The 17605-nt window shown below is 44.1% G+C and overlaps 1 protein-coding gene across 6 annotated transcripts in view; it reads left to right on the top strand.

Moving 5' to 3' along the window:
- The window catches only part of MARK3 (microtubule affinity regulating kinase 3), a 71664-nt gene that overhangs the window by 33894 nt on the left and 20165 nt on the right, over positions 1–17605 (top strand). For all 6 annotated transcript variants that reach the window (XM_088455304.1, XM_088455303.1, XM_088455300.1 and 3 more), the window contains exons 6-13: positions 510–580; positions 5730–5786; positions 6989–7225; positions 10146–10265; positions 10962–11061; positions 12650–12762; positions 13681–13834; positions 13961–14178. In XM_088455304.1, coding sequence (XP_088311430.1) covers positions 510–580; positions 5730–5786; positions 6989–7225; positions 10146–10265; positions 10962–11061; positions 12650–12762; positions 13681–13834; positions 13961–14178 — 1070 coding nt within the window. The remainder of the gene's footprint in view (positions 1–509; positions 581–5729; positions 5787–6988; positions 7226–10145; positions 10266–10961; positions 11062–12649; positions 12763–13680; positions 13835–13960; positions 14179–17605) is intronic.

Here is a 17605-nt window from a genome sequence, read left to right as displayed (position 1 = left end):
TGACGTCATCGGAGCGAAAACATCGAAGAACCAGAGTTTTCGCTCCATATTGAATACCCCTAATAGTGTCTGGTGCTCTATAACAAATTTAAGACAGTCGCACTACATTCTTCTGAAACTCTGTACAATATGCTGATAATTAGGCTTGCTATATCATCCCTTTTAATTAGGGACATGTGAATTACACAGGTTTTGTGGCTGATTAAAACCAGATGAGCATGGATACATGAAGCCAGCCAGCCACAGAATCTGTGTAATTCATGTGTCCCAAATTACAGGGGTGATATGGCAAGCCTACTTATAATAAATGTCCCCTTAGTTGTCTAACATGTTTAATTGCTTTATTTTGTACAGACAAATCATTTCTTTCTATTTCGTCCTGAAGCATCATAGGTGGATGGCATTTCCGCATGGCGACTGTTCTAATGTGCTGTGTTTTAGTACTGAATCTGATCTTCCTCTATATCTCCCATTTCATCTCTTTCCTTTCCTCATGGTTTCCTCTACAGGGGAAGTGTTTGACTATTTAGTTGCACATGGAAGAATGAAGGAAAAGGAAGCAAGAGCCAAATTCCGGCAGGTGTGTAATGTGGACATATTCCCTTGAAAACCCTAAAAAATTATCTCCATGCAGCATATCATTTGCAAGAAATCTGTTATCCAAATCTGGGTTTCAAATTACTAAAAAAAAAAATTTTTAATTCACAACCATAAAGTTCGACTTGTGGCTTGATTAAATCAAAGTCCAGATTGATAAATATAGGACAGAGCTTGTGTCCTTTTAAAAGAAAAAAAAAACTTAACGGTAGGAAAGGGCCTCAATGAATATAATTCACTTAGTGCTTTCCTACAGTGACTCAAGTTGGTTGATATAATATTTCTACATGATTGACTTTGTCATTTTTTTCTTCATGATAATTATTTTTTAGTGCTGGAGTGGCCGCTGTTCAACCAGGGTTGTGTTTATACTTTTTTATATAATTTAGTATGTGTCCTGAAGCCTTTGTTTCGATTGTAGCTTGTGTTGCTTCTTTACTTGTATGTAATGTTTGGTGATGGGAGCACGTGCTTAAGTTTGTCCCTTGAGTACCAGTCAGCTTACTGTTCTGTTATGGTAGTCACTGCTACTATATGTCATTTTAGATTATACTTAGCAGTGTATTTATTGTGCTTTGTTATTATTGTCCAGGTATGCTGCTTTTTGGTTGCCAGTGTCCTTGTTTATTGCAGTTGTTGTTGTTTTGGTTGTTAAGGAGACCACATGGTGCTCCTTGATGAGCACTTCCGGTCCGGCCTTACCACGGTGCTTGCCTGGGTTCTGCCGATCAGGCTGGCATGCAAACCAGAAGTTCCACGGCGTGTACTACCGGTATCGATGGTTTGTTTGATTACTTACCATTCCGACGGCATCTACAGGAGCAGTAAGAGCGGCTGAGACTAGGTACTGTGATCTATCAGTAATGTTAGTGAATAGGTCATCTTATTGAATTTTCAGGGTGAGCCTATGTGATGACGTCACCTCCAGTGGTGTCACACGATGTTCACTAATTGGGGAGACTGGCTGGTATCTATAGGGGGCAGAGTCACTGTGGTGATCATACTGTGCTTGCTGTCTGGATCTGAGGAAGGTCTCATAGCAGACCGAAATGTCACGTGCTGATATGGATTGATGTGAATAAAACTTTTCATTTTCTATTGAAAGCTCTGGTGAATGCACTCTTTATTTATTATTTTATTTTATAAAACACACCAATTTTCATGTTAAAGCTGCCTATCTGTCCAGTGACTAGGAATCTGAGCTCTATTAATATTAAGCCATGTGAATATTTGACCACTTGGTGCCTTGATATTGTCACGTTTGAATTGATGGGGTAACGTTCTTGTGATGAATGTTGGTTCAGCTGACAAAATGCCTGCTTCTAGTCTCTGTGCTTTGCTATTGCAAAGGAAGATGGTTATATATATTACAGTGGGGAACTTGGCAATGTGCTTGTATTTTACCACATTTTCCTCTTATTGTACAGTATGTTTACAACCCACAAACTATTGGTTCTGCCCGGTCACAGTGATCTGGTCATTTGGTGTGTGGCCTGATTTACAGTGGTGATCACATTGCCAGTGATGGAATTACCACATTGGTTATGTTAGGCATGTGCTTTGTTTTAAGGAGTTATTCCAGAGGTTCCCAAACTCTGTCCTCAAGGCACAGTCCAGGTTTTAAGGATATTCATGCTTGATCACAAATGACGTAATTAGTACCTCAGTCAATTTGAGTTAACCACCTGTGCTCAACCGTGGATATCTCTAATGCCTGAACAGTTGGGGAGCCTTGAGAACCACGTTTGGCAACCTCTTTAAGTTGTTCAATTCCATCATCATGGATAATAAAATGTAATTAAAATCTGCTTCCTTAGTTGAAATTTTTCTTTAGGTCATATGGATTTGTGCATCAGGTTCCACTATAATTTATTAGTTAGTTAGTAAACATTGTAAAGAAGACTACCACTTGTGTGTTTACTGCTGCTGGAGGGGTGGTACAGAATGTCCACATGGTCATCATGTCAATATAAGGTTTTAGGTATTTGAGCCCTAAACCTAATACTAACTTGAGCTGTCGCCATTGTGGTTGTCTGCAAGACGTCCATGTCGGCATAACTGCCTACTGCTTCTAGAATGAGCTGTACCAGTTACAGATTAAGATATGGGTTTCCTTTAGTTGCTAGGACATAACTCTTCCTGTACAGCCTGCCCTTCATGTAATGTCTGTCTGATAGCATTCATGTATAAATAACTTTCCTTTCTGGAAACGTGAATATTTGTCGGGGTTACAATGTGCTAGTTAGTGGCAGAGGGACTGATATGCGTTGGCTCAGTGCGGTAGTGGGTGGTTTGTTCTAGCAGCCAAAAGGGAGCCGACTCCTGCCCTGTAATAGATATAAGTCGAGAGATTTAAAGAACAGCGGGTTGGGTGAATCTTTTTACGGATCTACTGGTCTATTGGGAATCTGCTGGTAAGAAATGTATGATGGCAGTTAAGTCACATGCCTGATTACTAAATCGTGTAAGTGCTGCTAACATGCTTTCAGTTTCTGAAGCTGAAGTCCCTGTATAGCCTGCCACTGGCCTTTAGCCTTATGCCGCATTCACACTAGACGATATGAATAACTGTCTTTCATCGCCCGTACTTGCAGGGCAACCTGACTATATCGTGTGGTTCTGCAAGTATAGGGATGAGGGAGGGTGCCGTCACTGAGCGATATCATTAACTATATCGTTCAGTGTGTATGCTCAATGTCGTTAACGACATTGAGCCTGGCAGTGCAGAGGAAACGCTTAACGATATGTGTATGCGGCTTTAGCCTGCCTATGTATGGCCCTTAGCCTGCCTCTGTATAGAAATGTGAAAGCAATACCTTAAATGTCTGAAAGGTATTAAAAATATTTCACCCTGTAAATCGCAATGTATACTACAGCTGACTTTATTAGTGCACCATGATGCTTGGGTACACACGGGACGATCTGTTCAGCGAACGATATCGCTAAACGATCTCTCTTGAAATTCCTGGTGTGCAGGATGACGATATTGTTCATCCACACACCAACGATGAACGACCAACGATCGTGCTCCCATATAGAAAAGTAACGATATCGTCCAGCAGTGATCGCGGTGAGCGACAAAATTTGTGCCTCCCAGGGACCCACCACTTTAAAAAAAATGGGGTCCTACCTGACCATTTCTGGGTCCCATCATAATTTATGCTTTAGAGCTCCCCATATGCCTCAGACCTCCCCACATGCCACCACACATCCCCACATGCCCCTAAAATGCAGATTTGATACCCCCAACAGCATCAGATATCCCCACAAGCCTCTTAAATGCATGTTTTAATGCCTCCATGATCTTTCAGGTAATATGGCGGTCCCCCTGTGCAGTGCCCCCAGGAGCGGTCCCCCTGTGCAGTGCCCCCAGGAGCGGTCCCCCTGTGCAGTGCCCCCAGGAGCGGTCCCCCTGTGCAGTGCCCCCAGGAGCGGTCCCCCTGTGCAGTGCCCCCAGGAGCGGTCCCCCTGTGCAGTGCCCCCAGGAGCGGTCCCCCTGTGCAGTGCCCCCAGGAGCGGTCCCCCTGTGCAGTGCCCCCAGGAGCGGTCCCCCTGTGCAGTGCCCCCAGGAGCGGTCCCCCTGTGCAGTGCCCCCAGGAGCGGTCCCCCTGTGCAGTGCGCAGTTCAATGAAGGTATCTTCCCCCCTAATAGGTGTGAGTGACCTGGGCATTAGGCCCAAGCCACTAAAGGGCAAATACGTGGGCCCTCTAGTGACCTGGACCTAATTCCCAAGTCACACACCTATTTGGGGGGTATATACCTTCAATTGGGCCTAATGCCCCCTATGTTGCCCGGGCCTTGTGCCCGCCTAGAGACCCACAGGCCTATTGCCTGAATTCATCCCACGGGCCTAGTGCCGACAACCCTGGTGGTCTAGGAAGGAGTGAAAAAAGACTGGTGGCCCAAGGCCGCCTACCGGTATGGTGGAAGAGGCTGCGGGAGGGAGCTTCGTTAGCTCTTTCGCTTTCCTCCCCCGCAGTCCTCTTCGGTCCTCAGCTTCAGTCTTCTGCCGCTGGCCCGTCCTGGCCAGCGGCACCGCGCCGTCTTCTGGCTTCTTGCGCGCCCGCCGGAACTGTTGCCGCGCCGCTCTTCTCTTCGGGAGGTCTTCACTCCTCCCCTCCGCCGACGAACTAATCGTGTTCCCGCTCAGCAGCGTCTATTCAAGACGCCGCGAGTGGGCGGGGCAATGACGCGGCGAGCCGCGATTGGCTCGTCGCGTCTGCCTCCTATTGGCTGCCGGACCGTGAGCCAAAGCTCGCGGCCAGTGCCAAACCACTGCCGCCGCTACTTGGCTTCCGGGCAGCGAGCACCGCTCAGCTCGCGCCCAGAGCAAAGCTTCTCCCGCCGCCACTGGTGGAAGGGACCAGGCGGTCCCTTCTACCAGGTACCCGCCGCATTGGCTTACCCGGCGCTGGGAACAAACACTGTCCCAGCGCCGGGCACGGACGCTGTGCTGATGCTGGGGTCAGACACTTGATCCCAGCACGGCTTTCTACAGCAGCAGCCAATAAGAGTCTATCTGACTCTCATTGGCTGCTCTAACAGACAGCGTTGTGTCTGTTACTGCAGGGGGACGCGCTGTGCTGCAGCCAGCTGTCAGGGATTGACTTCAAAAAAGTGGGTCCCCAGTCCCCGATATGGGGTAAAATACGCGCTATAGCGCGTATTTGCGAACACTGGTCCAGATTGGCCTGCATGCATGCCTGATGGACGATATTGTTATAGTTCAGCGGGAGTGCGCATCGTTGGTCGTTCATTGCATATAAACGGAACGATATATCATTGAACGTTATTGTTCATATCGGAATGATATATTATGCACCTTAATTCCATTACTATAAAATATCAACTAGTATATAACCTATTTTTATCTCTCATATCTACACCGTTGTTTTGGGTGTACAGTGGCTGCATACATGGTTAGACATGGTCATTGTACAAGTGCATCAATCGCTACTCTACTAATTCAGTAGATTTTGATCGGATGTCTTTGGAACCATTCACGCTGCAATTTACCAATTCCGTATAAAATACTAGTCTATTGCATGTATATAAATGTTGCGTGGAACTATTCATCACTTTTATTTTTTTCTACAGCTCAGTTAACTTGTAAAACATTTTCTTTTATCAGATTGTGTCTGCAGTACAATATTGCCACCAGAAACACATTGTGCATAGAGACCTTAAGGTAAGTAAAATGATGTAACTCCTTATTAGTCCAACTCTTTTTAGTTCAATTTACTTTGAGTGATTTTTATATTGTCAGCCGGTTTGTAACCTGCAAACATTATTAAAGTGTGTGGATTATACAGCATAGCTCTGCAAGTGTGTTCCCCCAATACCTACTGACTAATAATAATATAAATTGTTATATATCTATAGCTATTTGTGGTACCACCTTTGGCACACTGGGATTTGCATCCTTCCCAAGTAAGATGACTGTACAGAGAAGGGCTGTCTAGCAAAAACGACCGGCACAAGAACGTGTATTAAGTCTGTTTGTATCCATTCTAGAACGGAGTCATCGGGGTAAACGTAATAGGCTGTGGCTTGGAGACATTGGTGAGTCCCGTGCAAGACGGCCTGATGTTTTAAAGTAGCAGTGTTTTAATAGGCAAAATCAACCTGGTCAAGTCTCGCACAGGACTCGCTGATGTCTCAAAGCCCCATCTTATTACACATACCCCATCGGTATGGAGTTATGTGTGGCCGCCAGTCACAATCCCGACGGGAGAATGCCGGCTAGGGATATATGATAGGCAAGATACCGACTCCTATCATAATCCCGATGCCGGAATCCAGGACGACGTGGGCCCGAACGAAGTAAGTCCGGGCCGCCTGTTATCTTAGCCATGGGGGGGGGGGTGGGGGATAGGTTTAGGACACCCCGGGGGGGACTTAGGGTTAGGCACCCCCGGGAAGGGTTAGGTTAGGGGAAGGGGGGAGGTTAGGATTAGGCACACCTCAGGGAGGTTTAAGTTTGGGCTGCAGGGAGGGTGGTGTTAGGTTTATTCACCCCTGGGGGGAGGTTAGGTTTAGGCATTAGGAGGGGAGGTTAGGTTTAGGCACCCCTAAGGGAGGGTTAGGTTACTTACCTGCCACTGTGAGGATTTGAATCAGCAGCTAAAGAGCCGCCGACATTTCAGTCCCATTCCTACCCCATCATGTGTATTATCTGTGACGTGAGCCATCACGGGTTTTCAACTTGTGGATATACAAGAGGTTTAGCTATTGGGACTCTGGGTGGGGGAGAAACAAGTCTGTTATGATCTTATGCCTGGACACTTTTGTATGGCTTTAAACCAGGTGCATAATGGGTTTGCTTTATGTGCGAGAGGTCTGCTTTAAAGATTTGGCTTTTTATGGTATTATATTTTCCCAATTTTACAGGCAGAAAACCTTCTACTGGATGCAGATATGAACATTAAAATAGCAGACTTTGGCTTTAGCAACGAGTTTACTGTTGGCAACAAACTGGACACTTTCTGTGGGAGCCCCCCGTACGCTGCTCCGGAGCTTTTCCAGGGGAAGAAGTATGACGGGCCGGAGGTGGACGTTTGGAGCTTAGGGGTTATTCTTTACACTCTTGTCAGTGGATCTTTACCCTTTGATGGACAAAATTTAAAGGTGTGTTTCGCTAATTTGCCAAATCCTAGTAATTTAGCTGCCTAGTATGTAAGACGAGCATGGCTTAGATATACACACTCGTTTCTTCCCTGTATAATGCTGCCCAAACATTCATATGATTCTCTATATGGGAAATGTGACGGTTTTCTCTGCTATTAGTATTTTGTGTATAGAAGGTTATCCTCGGTAGTAAGGAAGGATGCCAATATTAAGAGTGTAGGACGGTTATAAAGAGGGTGAATTGTTTTATTGAGGCTATGGGAAAATGCTTACATCCTCTTGATTACTTGGCAATATATTGGTGGTATTTTCCCAAACGCTGCATCCACCTGTAGCTCCTACCTGACCTCCACACACTCACACAGATATAATGTGTATATATATGCGTTTCCCTGTGCCTAATGCCATTCCAGCTTTGTCCCTCTGTACTGTTATTAGCCGCCCTACATGAATACTGGAGGAAAGGCAAAATACTTGAATGTGTACAGACATTTGGGTTAATACACTGGCAAGTGGACAGACTGTATGTTTTCTGGCTACTCAACATGACCTGCCGCCGTCTATTCTGTGAGAGGGCAGTTGTAATGAAAGGGAAAATGAAGTGTTGCACAGTACAAAGCCACACACAAATAATATTTAGGTATTTGTATGTTTAGAACGTTTCCCTCCCACTGTTGCCCTACTTCTGTTATGTCTCTGTGCTGTATGGCACAGTCTGTGATGTACACGGTAGCAGAACATAACAGACTTGTCACTTGGTGTATAATGTACCTCAGTGAGACAGAGCACCAAATAGTGGCAGGCAGAATTTACGGGCTGGGGCAGAAAACTTGGAAAATTGCATATTTATTTTTATAAATTTGTCTTTTTTTCTTTTGTTGGAAGGAAAATTGAAAATTGGAGTTTAGTGAAGCAAAGCACTGGTTTTGGTTTTTTTTACTGTACCTTTTTATTGTATTTTTCTAAAATGTACTTTTGACATTTGTTACTTGTCTTACACTCATCTGTGGGCTCATTCGCATTTTATTCCTTTTTTTTTTCGGCCGCCTCCCCCCCGTTTCACTGGGCACTATTCTCTGGAGGGCATTGCTCAACATTTTTTTTTAGATGGCACTGAGGGATAGCCTACCCGCACTTGGAGTGGATCCGTTCTCCACCCGTAGCCCAATTAGGTTTGGCTAGATTCATGCATTGCAGCGCCATATCGCACTAAATCTAGGGGTGTCGCCATTCTGTTCAAACGCGGTTTACCATTTTCTTTTTTTAAAGCAAATAGTGGATTGGCATGGTAGATTTCTTATACTTGATGTTGAAATTCTGCATTCTCTGTTTACATTGGTTAATATATATGCTCTAAACACAGATTCCCCATCTTTCTTTAATCAATTCATTAAATTATTACAACAAAGGGAAAAATTACTCTTTAATCATAGGTGGAGACTTTAATACACTGTTAGATCCCCAAATTGATAAGGCCCCACCACCAACTAGACCGGTCTCTACCACGTGGCAGGCACTCCCATCTATACTGACCGTGTCACACGTCTCATATCCTTGGCATCTATTTTTAGAACTTTGTCTTCTATGATCAGTTCTAAAGGACTTTTTTTTTTTAACTTGCATTACTTTGGAAAGGCTTCAACAGCACTTATAAAGTAATTGTTTTTAGAACAGAAAAAAGCAATATATATGTATTGTGATTGCTACTATTGCCATTAAAGACCGCTGAACCAATTGAGGCCTAGAATATTGAAAGATCTGTAGTTTATAAAGCTTATTTTACAAGGTGACCTAATGACTTATTAGTATATGATACATGTTGATGTTTGTTTCTAACCTACTATGTTGGTTGTGTGCACTTTGTTTCTTAATGATGCACGTTTCATCCTTCTGTTATGTTTAACAGTTGGGTCTCCTAACTCTTGCATTGTGGGCATTTTATTCCCCTGTCTCACCAATGTCACATTAATGTAGAATGCAGCGTTCTCCCAGCCAGGAGAATTGGGCTGTCTGCTGCCCCTGTAGCTTTTATTTCTTGATAATGTCCTGTTCTGTGTAAATGTTACAGTGGAAATTTGGCTGAAAGATGGAATCTGTTGTGGCTGTTCTCCAGTGCTTTATGTCCTTGAGATGTGGGTGGATGCCAGTGAGCTGGTCGATGTGATTGTTACCTGCTCAGTGTAGCTGGTTTCTGTTTTCATCAGTGGTTTGGCACCGAGGCTTGAAACGTGTGATATGAAGCTCGTTATAGAGTGTTGTTTACCAGCACAGTGCATCCAGCGCTGCAGTTACGTGTATGCAAAACTGTTTTGCTAGAGTTTATTTGGTATCTGCCTGATAATGGAAGGTGGGCAATGATTGCTGACCTTATGCTCTGGCTGGGTACACACTGGAGCGACATCGGAACGAATCACCGTGAACAGGGATTGTGCGCCCACATTGGACAACAAACGACGGAACGATCAGTTACATCATTCTTTAACAATGCACTGGCCGCTAGCGATATCGTTGGGTTTGATGTGCAGCACATTAAACCTGGCGACCAGTCGTTAGCGACTGGGATCATGCGTACACTCTCAGCGATGTAGGCGATATGTCCTTAAGAAACGGCGTATCGGCCTGACATCGCTCCAGTGTGTATCCAGCTTAACAATTCGATTTGGTTTCAGGAGGATGCAACTTATCACTTCATTAGACACCAGAGACTTTGTGGTGTAGCGGAATATTGATTCAGCCTCCATTCATGTGAAAGACAATACATTTTAAGCACCTTGAGTCCTTTTGGGATAAAATGCTATATTAATAAAAATATAACTTTTTATTATCCAGTTGCCTCATATATTTCAACTTTTTTTTTTTTATTATTATTTTTTTTAGTCAACTTGTTTTCTGATTTTGGAATAAAATCCATTTTTTCTAGGAATTAAGGGAACGAGTGCTGAGAGGGAAATACAGAATTCCCTTCTACATGTCTACAGACTGTGAAAATCTTCTCAAGCGTTTCCTGGTGCTAAACCCAACCAAGAGAGGCACTCTAGAGGTAAGTGCCATACTACCAGCCAGCTGCTACAATGTCGGGACGTGCCAGCTATGTACCAGCTGTCACACCTTTTGCATCCAGCGACTACGTTCCAAGATCCCAAATGTGCTGTGGAACTACACATCCCAGCATGCCCTGCCACAGTTTTGCTGTTCATGCATTCCAGAACTATGGCAGTGTTTGCTGGGATGTCTAGTTCCACAGCAGCTGGAGTGCCACAGGTTGCCTACCCCTGCACTAGCACACTGCAGTAAAGGGGTGCCAACTACATACCCTTAACGAATAGTGCTTTTATCAAATGGGCCATTTATATCTTTTATGCACATTAAGAGTCTGGACTATCCCTGGTTATATAGTGGCGTCTCTGAATGCTATCCACTATTCAACACCACTCTGTGGGATTCTTATAGGAATGAGCAGATATGGCCAACCTAATGTGTTATTTAGCACCATGTATTGGAGCAAAATATATATATAACCTGCCACCAAAATACAGCTCTCAGACAACCATGTGCCTAGATAGGTTTTATGTTTTTGCCTGATTTGTGGATGCTGCCTGTGTGTATAGAGAAGGTGTATATGTTTAGAGAATGTGAACAGCCGGTGAGATCTTGTTTGTCTCATTGCTATGTATGTGTTAAATGAACCGTGTTAATGTTTCCTCTCCTGCCGCCCTGTCATCTGTTTCTAACCCAGCAAATAATGAAGGACAGATGGATCAATGCGGGACATGAGGAGGATGAGCTGAAACCATTTGTTGAGCCAGAGCTTGATATTGCGGACCAGAAACGAATAGGTAATCAATTGCTATTTAAAGGATAGTGTATGTGTGGCAGCATTGGAACTAGTTATCAGAATCTCTCCTGCCAGAATGTTTTGTGAATTAATCTATTTTATTTTTTTACTTGAAGATAAGAGCAGAGGAGAATGTTGTTCCTTAGTACATGGGTCAGTGGATCAAAAGTAGATATGTACCCAAGACTTTAATGAGCACCTATTCAGTTAGCAGAACTGTAGGCATCCACAATTCTGGAGCACACTACCTAGTTAGCACTGCACTCTAGCCCGGTTCGATTCCCGTCAGCGGCAACCCGACAAGAGCAGAGTTAGAAGCAGCGGAAGCCCGACAGCGCTGGAAATCCCAATCGTGGATAGGTAAGTATCTACTAACCTAACCCTCCTTAGGGGTGCCTGACCCTAACTTCCCCCACCAAGTGCCTAACCCTAATCCCCCCTCTGTACCTAACACTAACCACCCCCTTCCCCGCTGCCTAAACCTAAGTCCCCCGGGGGGGTGCCTAACCCTCCCTCCCCCTAGCCTAACCCTCCTGAGGGGGTGCCTAACCCCAAGTCCCCCCCAGGAGCCCTAAACCTAATCCCCGCCCCCCCCCCCCCCTAGCCCCCCACCCCCGGGCCTGTCCGCTCGCGGCGGCCGGCATCTCTACGATCGGGATGCCGGGCGCCGGTCTCCCAGCGTCGGGGAAATGCGGGCGTCTACATCTAGACGCCCGGCATTTCACCCTTGCCGGGATATGACAGTCGGGAAGCCGGCTGCCGGTATTTAGGCAGTCGGCTTCCCGATTGCTTCCCATTAAACCTACCAGCTAACTGTTTTTGCTCTTGTAGTCGTACAAGAACTTGTCCGTAGCCGTACAATCACCTTATTGAAATATCTAATTTCTACGGTCCTCTTATTCCATTATCTTTAATACACAATATGATCATGCATAATCTAGAACAGGAATCTAATGTTTTAATGCTTTGTTGAATTCAGCAGCAAATACGATGTTGAGTATAAGAGTCCTTAAATTGAAACCTAATCGACAAGATTGTAGACTAGTTATTAGGGTCGGATTAGGTTGGTGCCTCGGCAGGCATCTCATACATCTTCTCTAAATGTAAAAGCATGCTATGATTTAGTCCAATGTAACATAATTGCATTATATTTAGAATTTCTACTAGTTTGGGTAAGTCTTTTCGTGCCCCATTAGCACCAACCCTTAATGAAAACAGGGATTCTCACCTGCCATCCATTTTCTGGCTATGATGACGACCATAATACCAATTGTGTAAAGCGCAAAGGAGTGTGCTGGCGCTATATAAATAACTGTTAATGAATATTAAGATGCTGACTTGCACGTTTCATGTGAAAAATAAATATGCATTAGGCGTAAAGGGAAGAAGATCCACCTGAGTGGATACATTGTACAAACATTTAGGACAAAATGTATTTTTCCCATTTCTTTAAGATGAGGAATGTGTAATACACTGTGTACAGGAATTTTACCACCTGATGCAGTTGTATTAGCACAGCCCAACATAAAGTCCCAATCCTCATCTCTATCCTGACCAATAACATAAACTGTATGTTTGTCTCCTTTTAGATATTATGGTTGGAATGGGATATTCAAGGGAAGAGATACAAGAATCCCTTAGCAAAATGAAATATGATGAGATCACAGCTACGTACCTGTTACTTGGAAGAAAATCAACTGAGGTGATTTAATCGGACCCTTCAATATAAGTTTTCAGTGTTTTGAGTTGTATTTCAGGTCACACAGTTAGTCTGATTCGATTGTTCTTACAAAAACCAGCACTACCAATTGCATTCAGCTAATTCATTGATCTACACATACTGTACTTAGTATGGGTACATGCTTGTTGATATATTTATTTTGAGACAAATGATAAGTTGCTCTAGTACATCATCCAGATATTTCGGTACGTCTGGCTGTTTGTACGGGCGACCCACCGTCCGCCCCTATGCTGACCCTAACATCAGTTAGGCGGGCAGTTGTTATGTCTGGACACTCCCTGCTTTCTAACCACTTCATACTGTTGCTCCCAGGTAACAAAGGACCAGTTGGATTGTTTTAGTTACCTTTGAACAGTGTCTCTCAAATCTAGTCCTCATGGAACACTAACAGTGCATGTTTTCCAGATCATCTAGCTAGAGCAGAAGTGTGTTAATAGGCCATCAGAAAATAGATCTACATGTTGTACTAATTATTATTTCTGAGGATACCTTGAAAACATGCACTGTTAGGGTGACATGAGCATGAAGACTATTATTTTTTTCTTTCATTATAAGATAAAACATGAAGACTATTATTTTATTCATATATCGTCAGTTCTAAGTTTTGACTGCAATTTTATTTCTTCAATGCTACTATGCCATACAATGATCCAATCACTTGTCCAGATTAGTTTTGGGGCCTTGGAGACTTTATTTGGCCAACTTGTTTAAGTCCGAGCTTTAGGACTCCCTTTATTAGTAACAAGGAGATTTTGCTTTTTATGGCAGTCTGTTCTTGTCCAACTTTTGTGCACTAGTCTTGGTTCATAGAAGGAAGTAGTGGTGTACAATTGTAGATCTCTGGATCAGTGAATTTGTTTTTTCTCCCCCCATGTACAGTTGGATGCCAGCGACTCCAGCTCTAGTAGCAATTTGTCACTTGCTAAAGTCAGACCGAGCAGCGATCTTAACAATAGCACTGGACAGTCCCCGCACAGCAAGGTGCCGCGCAATATCTCTTCCAGCCAAAAACAGAGGCGGTACAGTGACCACGGTGAGTCGATGTAACATCGGTGTCCCATTTTCAGGTTCAAAACAATCAGGATGACGTATCTATTTTTTTTTATTTTTTTTATTTTGTACAATGAAAGAAAAATAAGGTACTTATGTTCTCTTCTAGCTGGCCCTGCCACCCCTGCAGTTACAGCTTACCCAAAACGAAGCCAGACAAGCACCACGGATAATGATCTTAAAGAAGAGGGAGTGCAGTCCCGGAAATCTAGTAGTAGTGCGGTCAGCGGGAGAGGAGTAACACCTCCTAGCCCGATGCTTGGGAACGCAAACAACCCAAATAAGGCGGATATCCCCGACCGTAAGAAGAGTTCTGTTGTTCCCAGTGTAAGTATAAATTCGTATGCTCTGGCTACCCTGCAGCACTGAAGTCTTAGTGATGTTTATGAAGCAGGTCTGAGCAGGGAGTATTACTACTTACTATATAGCCTCTATCTGTACTTCAGAGCTAATAGGGACATAGGGCCTGATTCAGAGCTGAACGCTCTGACCAGAGTGCTCGCTCTGAATCAGGGCCCTCCTACCTTTTTTTTTGGAGCGTCCTCATGGACGCTCGCATAGCTGTGGGTTACCACCCACAGCTATAGCGAGCGTCCATGATGATGGTCGCGATGGTCTTGACCATCGCGAACATCGGGCTTGCGACGGAGACCCTGTGGTAGGGTCTCGCTTCCGCAAGCCCTGGAGTGATTTTGGCTCAATCAGAGCCAAAATCACTCCCACTGACATCACTAGTGATGTCAGTGGGGCCGGCTTCAGATGGTAGGCATTCCCATGGGAACGCCTCCATCTGGCAGTCACGCCCACCAAAGGGGGCGTGCTGTCAATCAATATCGACAGCACGCCCCCTTTGGTGCGAGACCCGGAGCGACAGCTTGGTTATCGCAGTCCGGGTCTCACGCATGCGCAGTGGGGCAACATCGACCCGTTTGTGAGCGTCCTTTGCTCGCGAACAGGTCTGAATGACCCCCATAGTGTGAGGCAATTGGTGGGTGTCTAATTTTATTATGCACTTTAAATTAAAAGATGGTAGTTTAAAATCCTTTCACCCGATCAGGCTTAGATTGGAATCGTGCAACACTTGTGGGGCATTGGCAGTTCCCGCATCTGCCACTATGAAATCTTTCACATAAGCCCCTAATTTGTCACTTGCCATTTTGTTCAGTGAACACTCTTCATAAATGTAGCAGATAAAATATTGAATGTTATTACTTTACTGGCCATGCTAAGGGTTTTGGGGCCGATTTATAATTTCAGGGAATTTGTGGTAAATTCCCAGAAAACAGGGATATCTGCAAATATTAAGTATACCCCAGATGTACTATGGGAGGATCACAGCAGATCTCTCCAATATCTCTTCCCCCTCATTTTGACAGCAGCCACAACTCCCCAAAGAGGGATGCAATGCTGTCAGATTTACCAAGGCCCGGAATCTGAATGCGCAGTTTATGCCATCTGATGGTGGTGTGCTGCTGTAACCTATGGGCTACACTTCGCAAGAATTACCGGGAGTGGGTTCTGTAGAGCGCGCTGATGCGGTCACTTCAGTCTGAGCAATCTGCAGGGACGGGTTCCTTTCATAGCCCCTGTTTCTGCTTCTGCTATTTAATAGATTCGGCCAGCATTATTGCATGTTGCAATGCAATAATGGGCCCTAATATCGCACCCAGATCGCTATGAAGTATGTGATTAATGATAATGGGCGCCTTGGTTTGTTCAAGTTGTCACAGAACTGTGGTCAGTCCACGAATCAAGACTTGGACTCTCTAAATGTTTTACTATCCAGAGAACCGTTTGTTGTACTCTACAACAGGGGTGTTCAACATGTGGCCCTCCAGCTACTGTGGAACTACACATCCCAGCTTGCTATTAGGGCATGCTAAAACTGGCAGGGCGTACTGGTATGTACAGTTCCAAAGCAGCTGGAGGACCACATGTTGAATATCCCTGCTCTGTACAATGGTTTAAACATATTTTCTTCATTTAAGATTAAATAGACCATATACAGTCAGGTGCATAAATATTGGGACATTGACAGAATTTTCATATTTTGGCCTCTATTCACCACCACAATGGCTTTGAAATGAAACAAACAAGATGTGCTTTAACTGCAGACTTTCAGATTTAATTTGAGGGTAATTACATCCAAATCAGGTGAACGGTGTAGGAATTACAACGGTTTCTATATGTGCCTAAACTTTTTAAGGGGCCAAAACTAATGGGACAAACTAAACAATCCTAAATCTAACTTTCACTTTTTGTTGCAAATCCTTTGCAGGCAATTACAGCCTGAAGTCTGGAACGCATAGACATCACCAGATGCTGGGTTTCATCCCTGGTGATGCTCTGCCAGGCCTCTACTGCAAATGTCTTCAGTTCCTGCTTGTTCTTGGGGCATTTTCCCTTCAGTTTTGTCTTCATCAAGTGAAATGCATGCTCATTCGGATTCAGGTCAGGAGATTGACTTGGCCACTGCATAACATTCCACTTTTTAGCCTTAAACTCTTTGGTTGCTTTTGCAGTATGCTTCGGGTCATTGTCCATCTGCACTGTGAAGCGCCGTCCAATGAGTTCTGAAGCATTTGACTGAATATGAGCATATAATATTGCCCGAAACACTTCAGAATTCATTCTGCTGCTTTTGTCAGCAGTCACATCATCACTAAATACAAGGGAACCAGTTCCATTGGCAGCCATACATGCCCACGCCATGGCACTACCACCACCATGCTTCACTGATGAGGTGGTATGTTTTGGATCATGAGCAGTTCCTTTCCTTCTCCATACTCTTCTCTTCCCATCACTCTGGTACAAGTTTATCTTTGTCTCAACTGTCCATAGGATGTTGTTCCAGAACTGTAATGGCTTTTTTAGATGTTGTTTGGCAAACTCTAATCTGGTCTTCCTGTTTTTGAGGCTCACCAATGGTTTACATCTTGTGGTGAACCCTCTATATTCACTCTTGTGAAGTCTTCTCTTGATTGTTGACTTTGACACCTATACACCTACCTCCTGGAGAGTGTTCTTGATTTGGCCAACTGTTGTGAAGGGGTTTTTCTTCACCAGGGAAATAATTCTTCTGTCATCCGCCACATTTTGTTTTCCGTGGTCTTCCGGGTCTTTTGGTGTTGCTGAGCTCTCCGATGCATTCTTTCTTTTTAAGAATGTTCCACACAGTTGATTTGGCCACACCTAATGTTTTTGCTATCTCTCTGATGGGTTCGTTTTGATTTTTCAGCCTAATGATGGCTTGCTTCACTGATAGTGACACCTCTTTGGATCTCATATTGAGAGTCGACAGCAACTGATTCCAAATGCAAATGTCACACCTAGAATCAACTCCAGACCTTTTACATGCTTAATTGATAATGAAATAACAAGGGAATAGCCCACACCTGTCCATGAAATAGCTTTTGAGTTGATGGTCCCATTACTTTTGACCCCTTAGAAAGTGGGAGGCACATATAGAAACCATTGTAATTCCTACACCGTTCACCTGATTTGGATGTAATTACCCTCAAATTAAATCTGAAAGTCTGCAGTTAAAGCACATCTTGTTTGTTTCATTTCAAAGCCATTGTGGTGGTGAATAGAGGCCAAAATATGAAAAATCTGTCAATGTCCCAATATTTATGCACCTGACTGTATGTGCTAACATATCCATGACATAATATTCTTTAATAGATTTTAGTTATTTTTATAAATGGGTTTTTATTTTGCTTCCTAAAACAAAATTGGACTTGCCAAAATCCTG

Source organism: Taudactylus pleione, unplaced genomic scaffold, assembly GCF_031769625.1.
Source record: "Taudactylus pleione unplaced genomic scaffold, aTauple2 ptg000652l, whole genome shotgun sequence".
NCBI lineage: Eukaryota > Metazoa > Chordata > Amphibia > Anura > Myobatrachidae > Taudactylus > Taudactylus pleione.
Note: the sequence above shows the minus strand (reverse complement) of the source record. Positions and strands in the feature narration are given on the sequence as shown.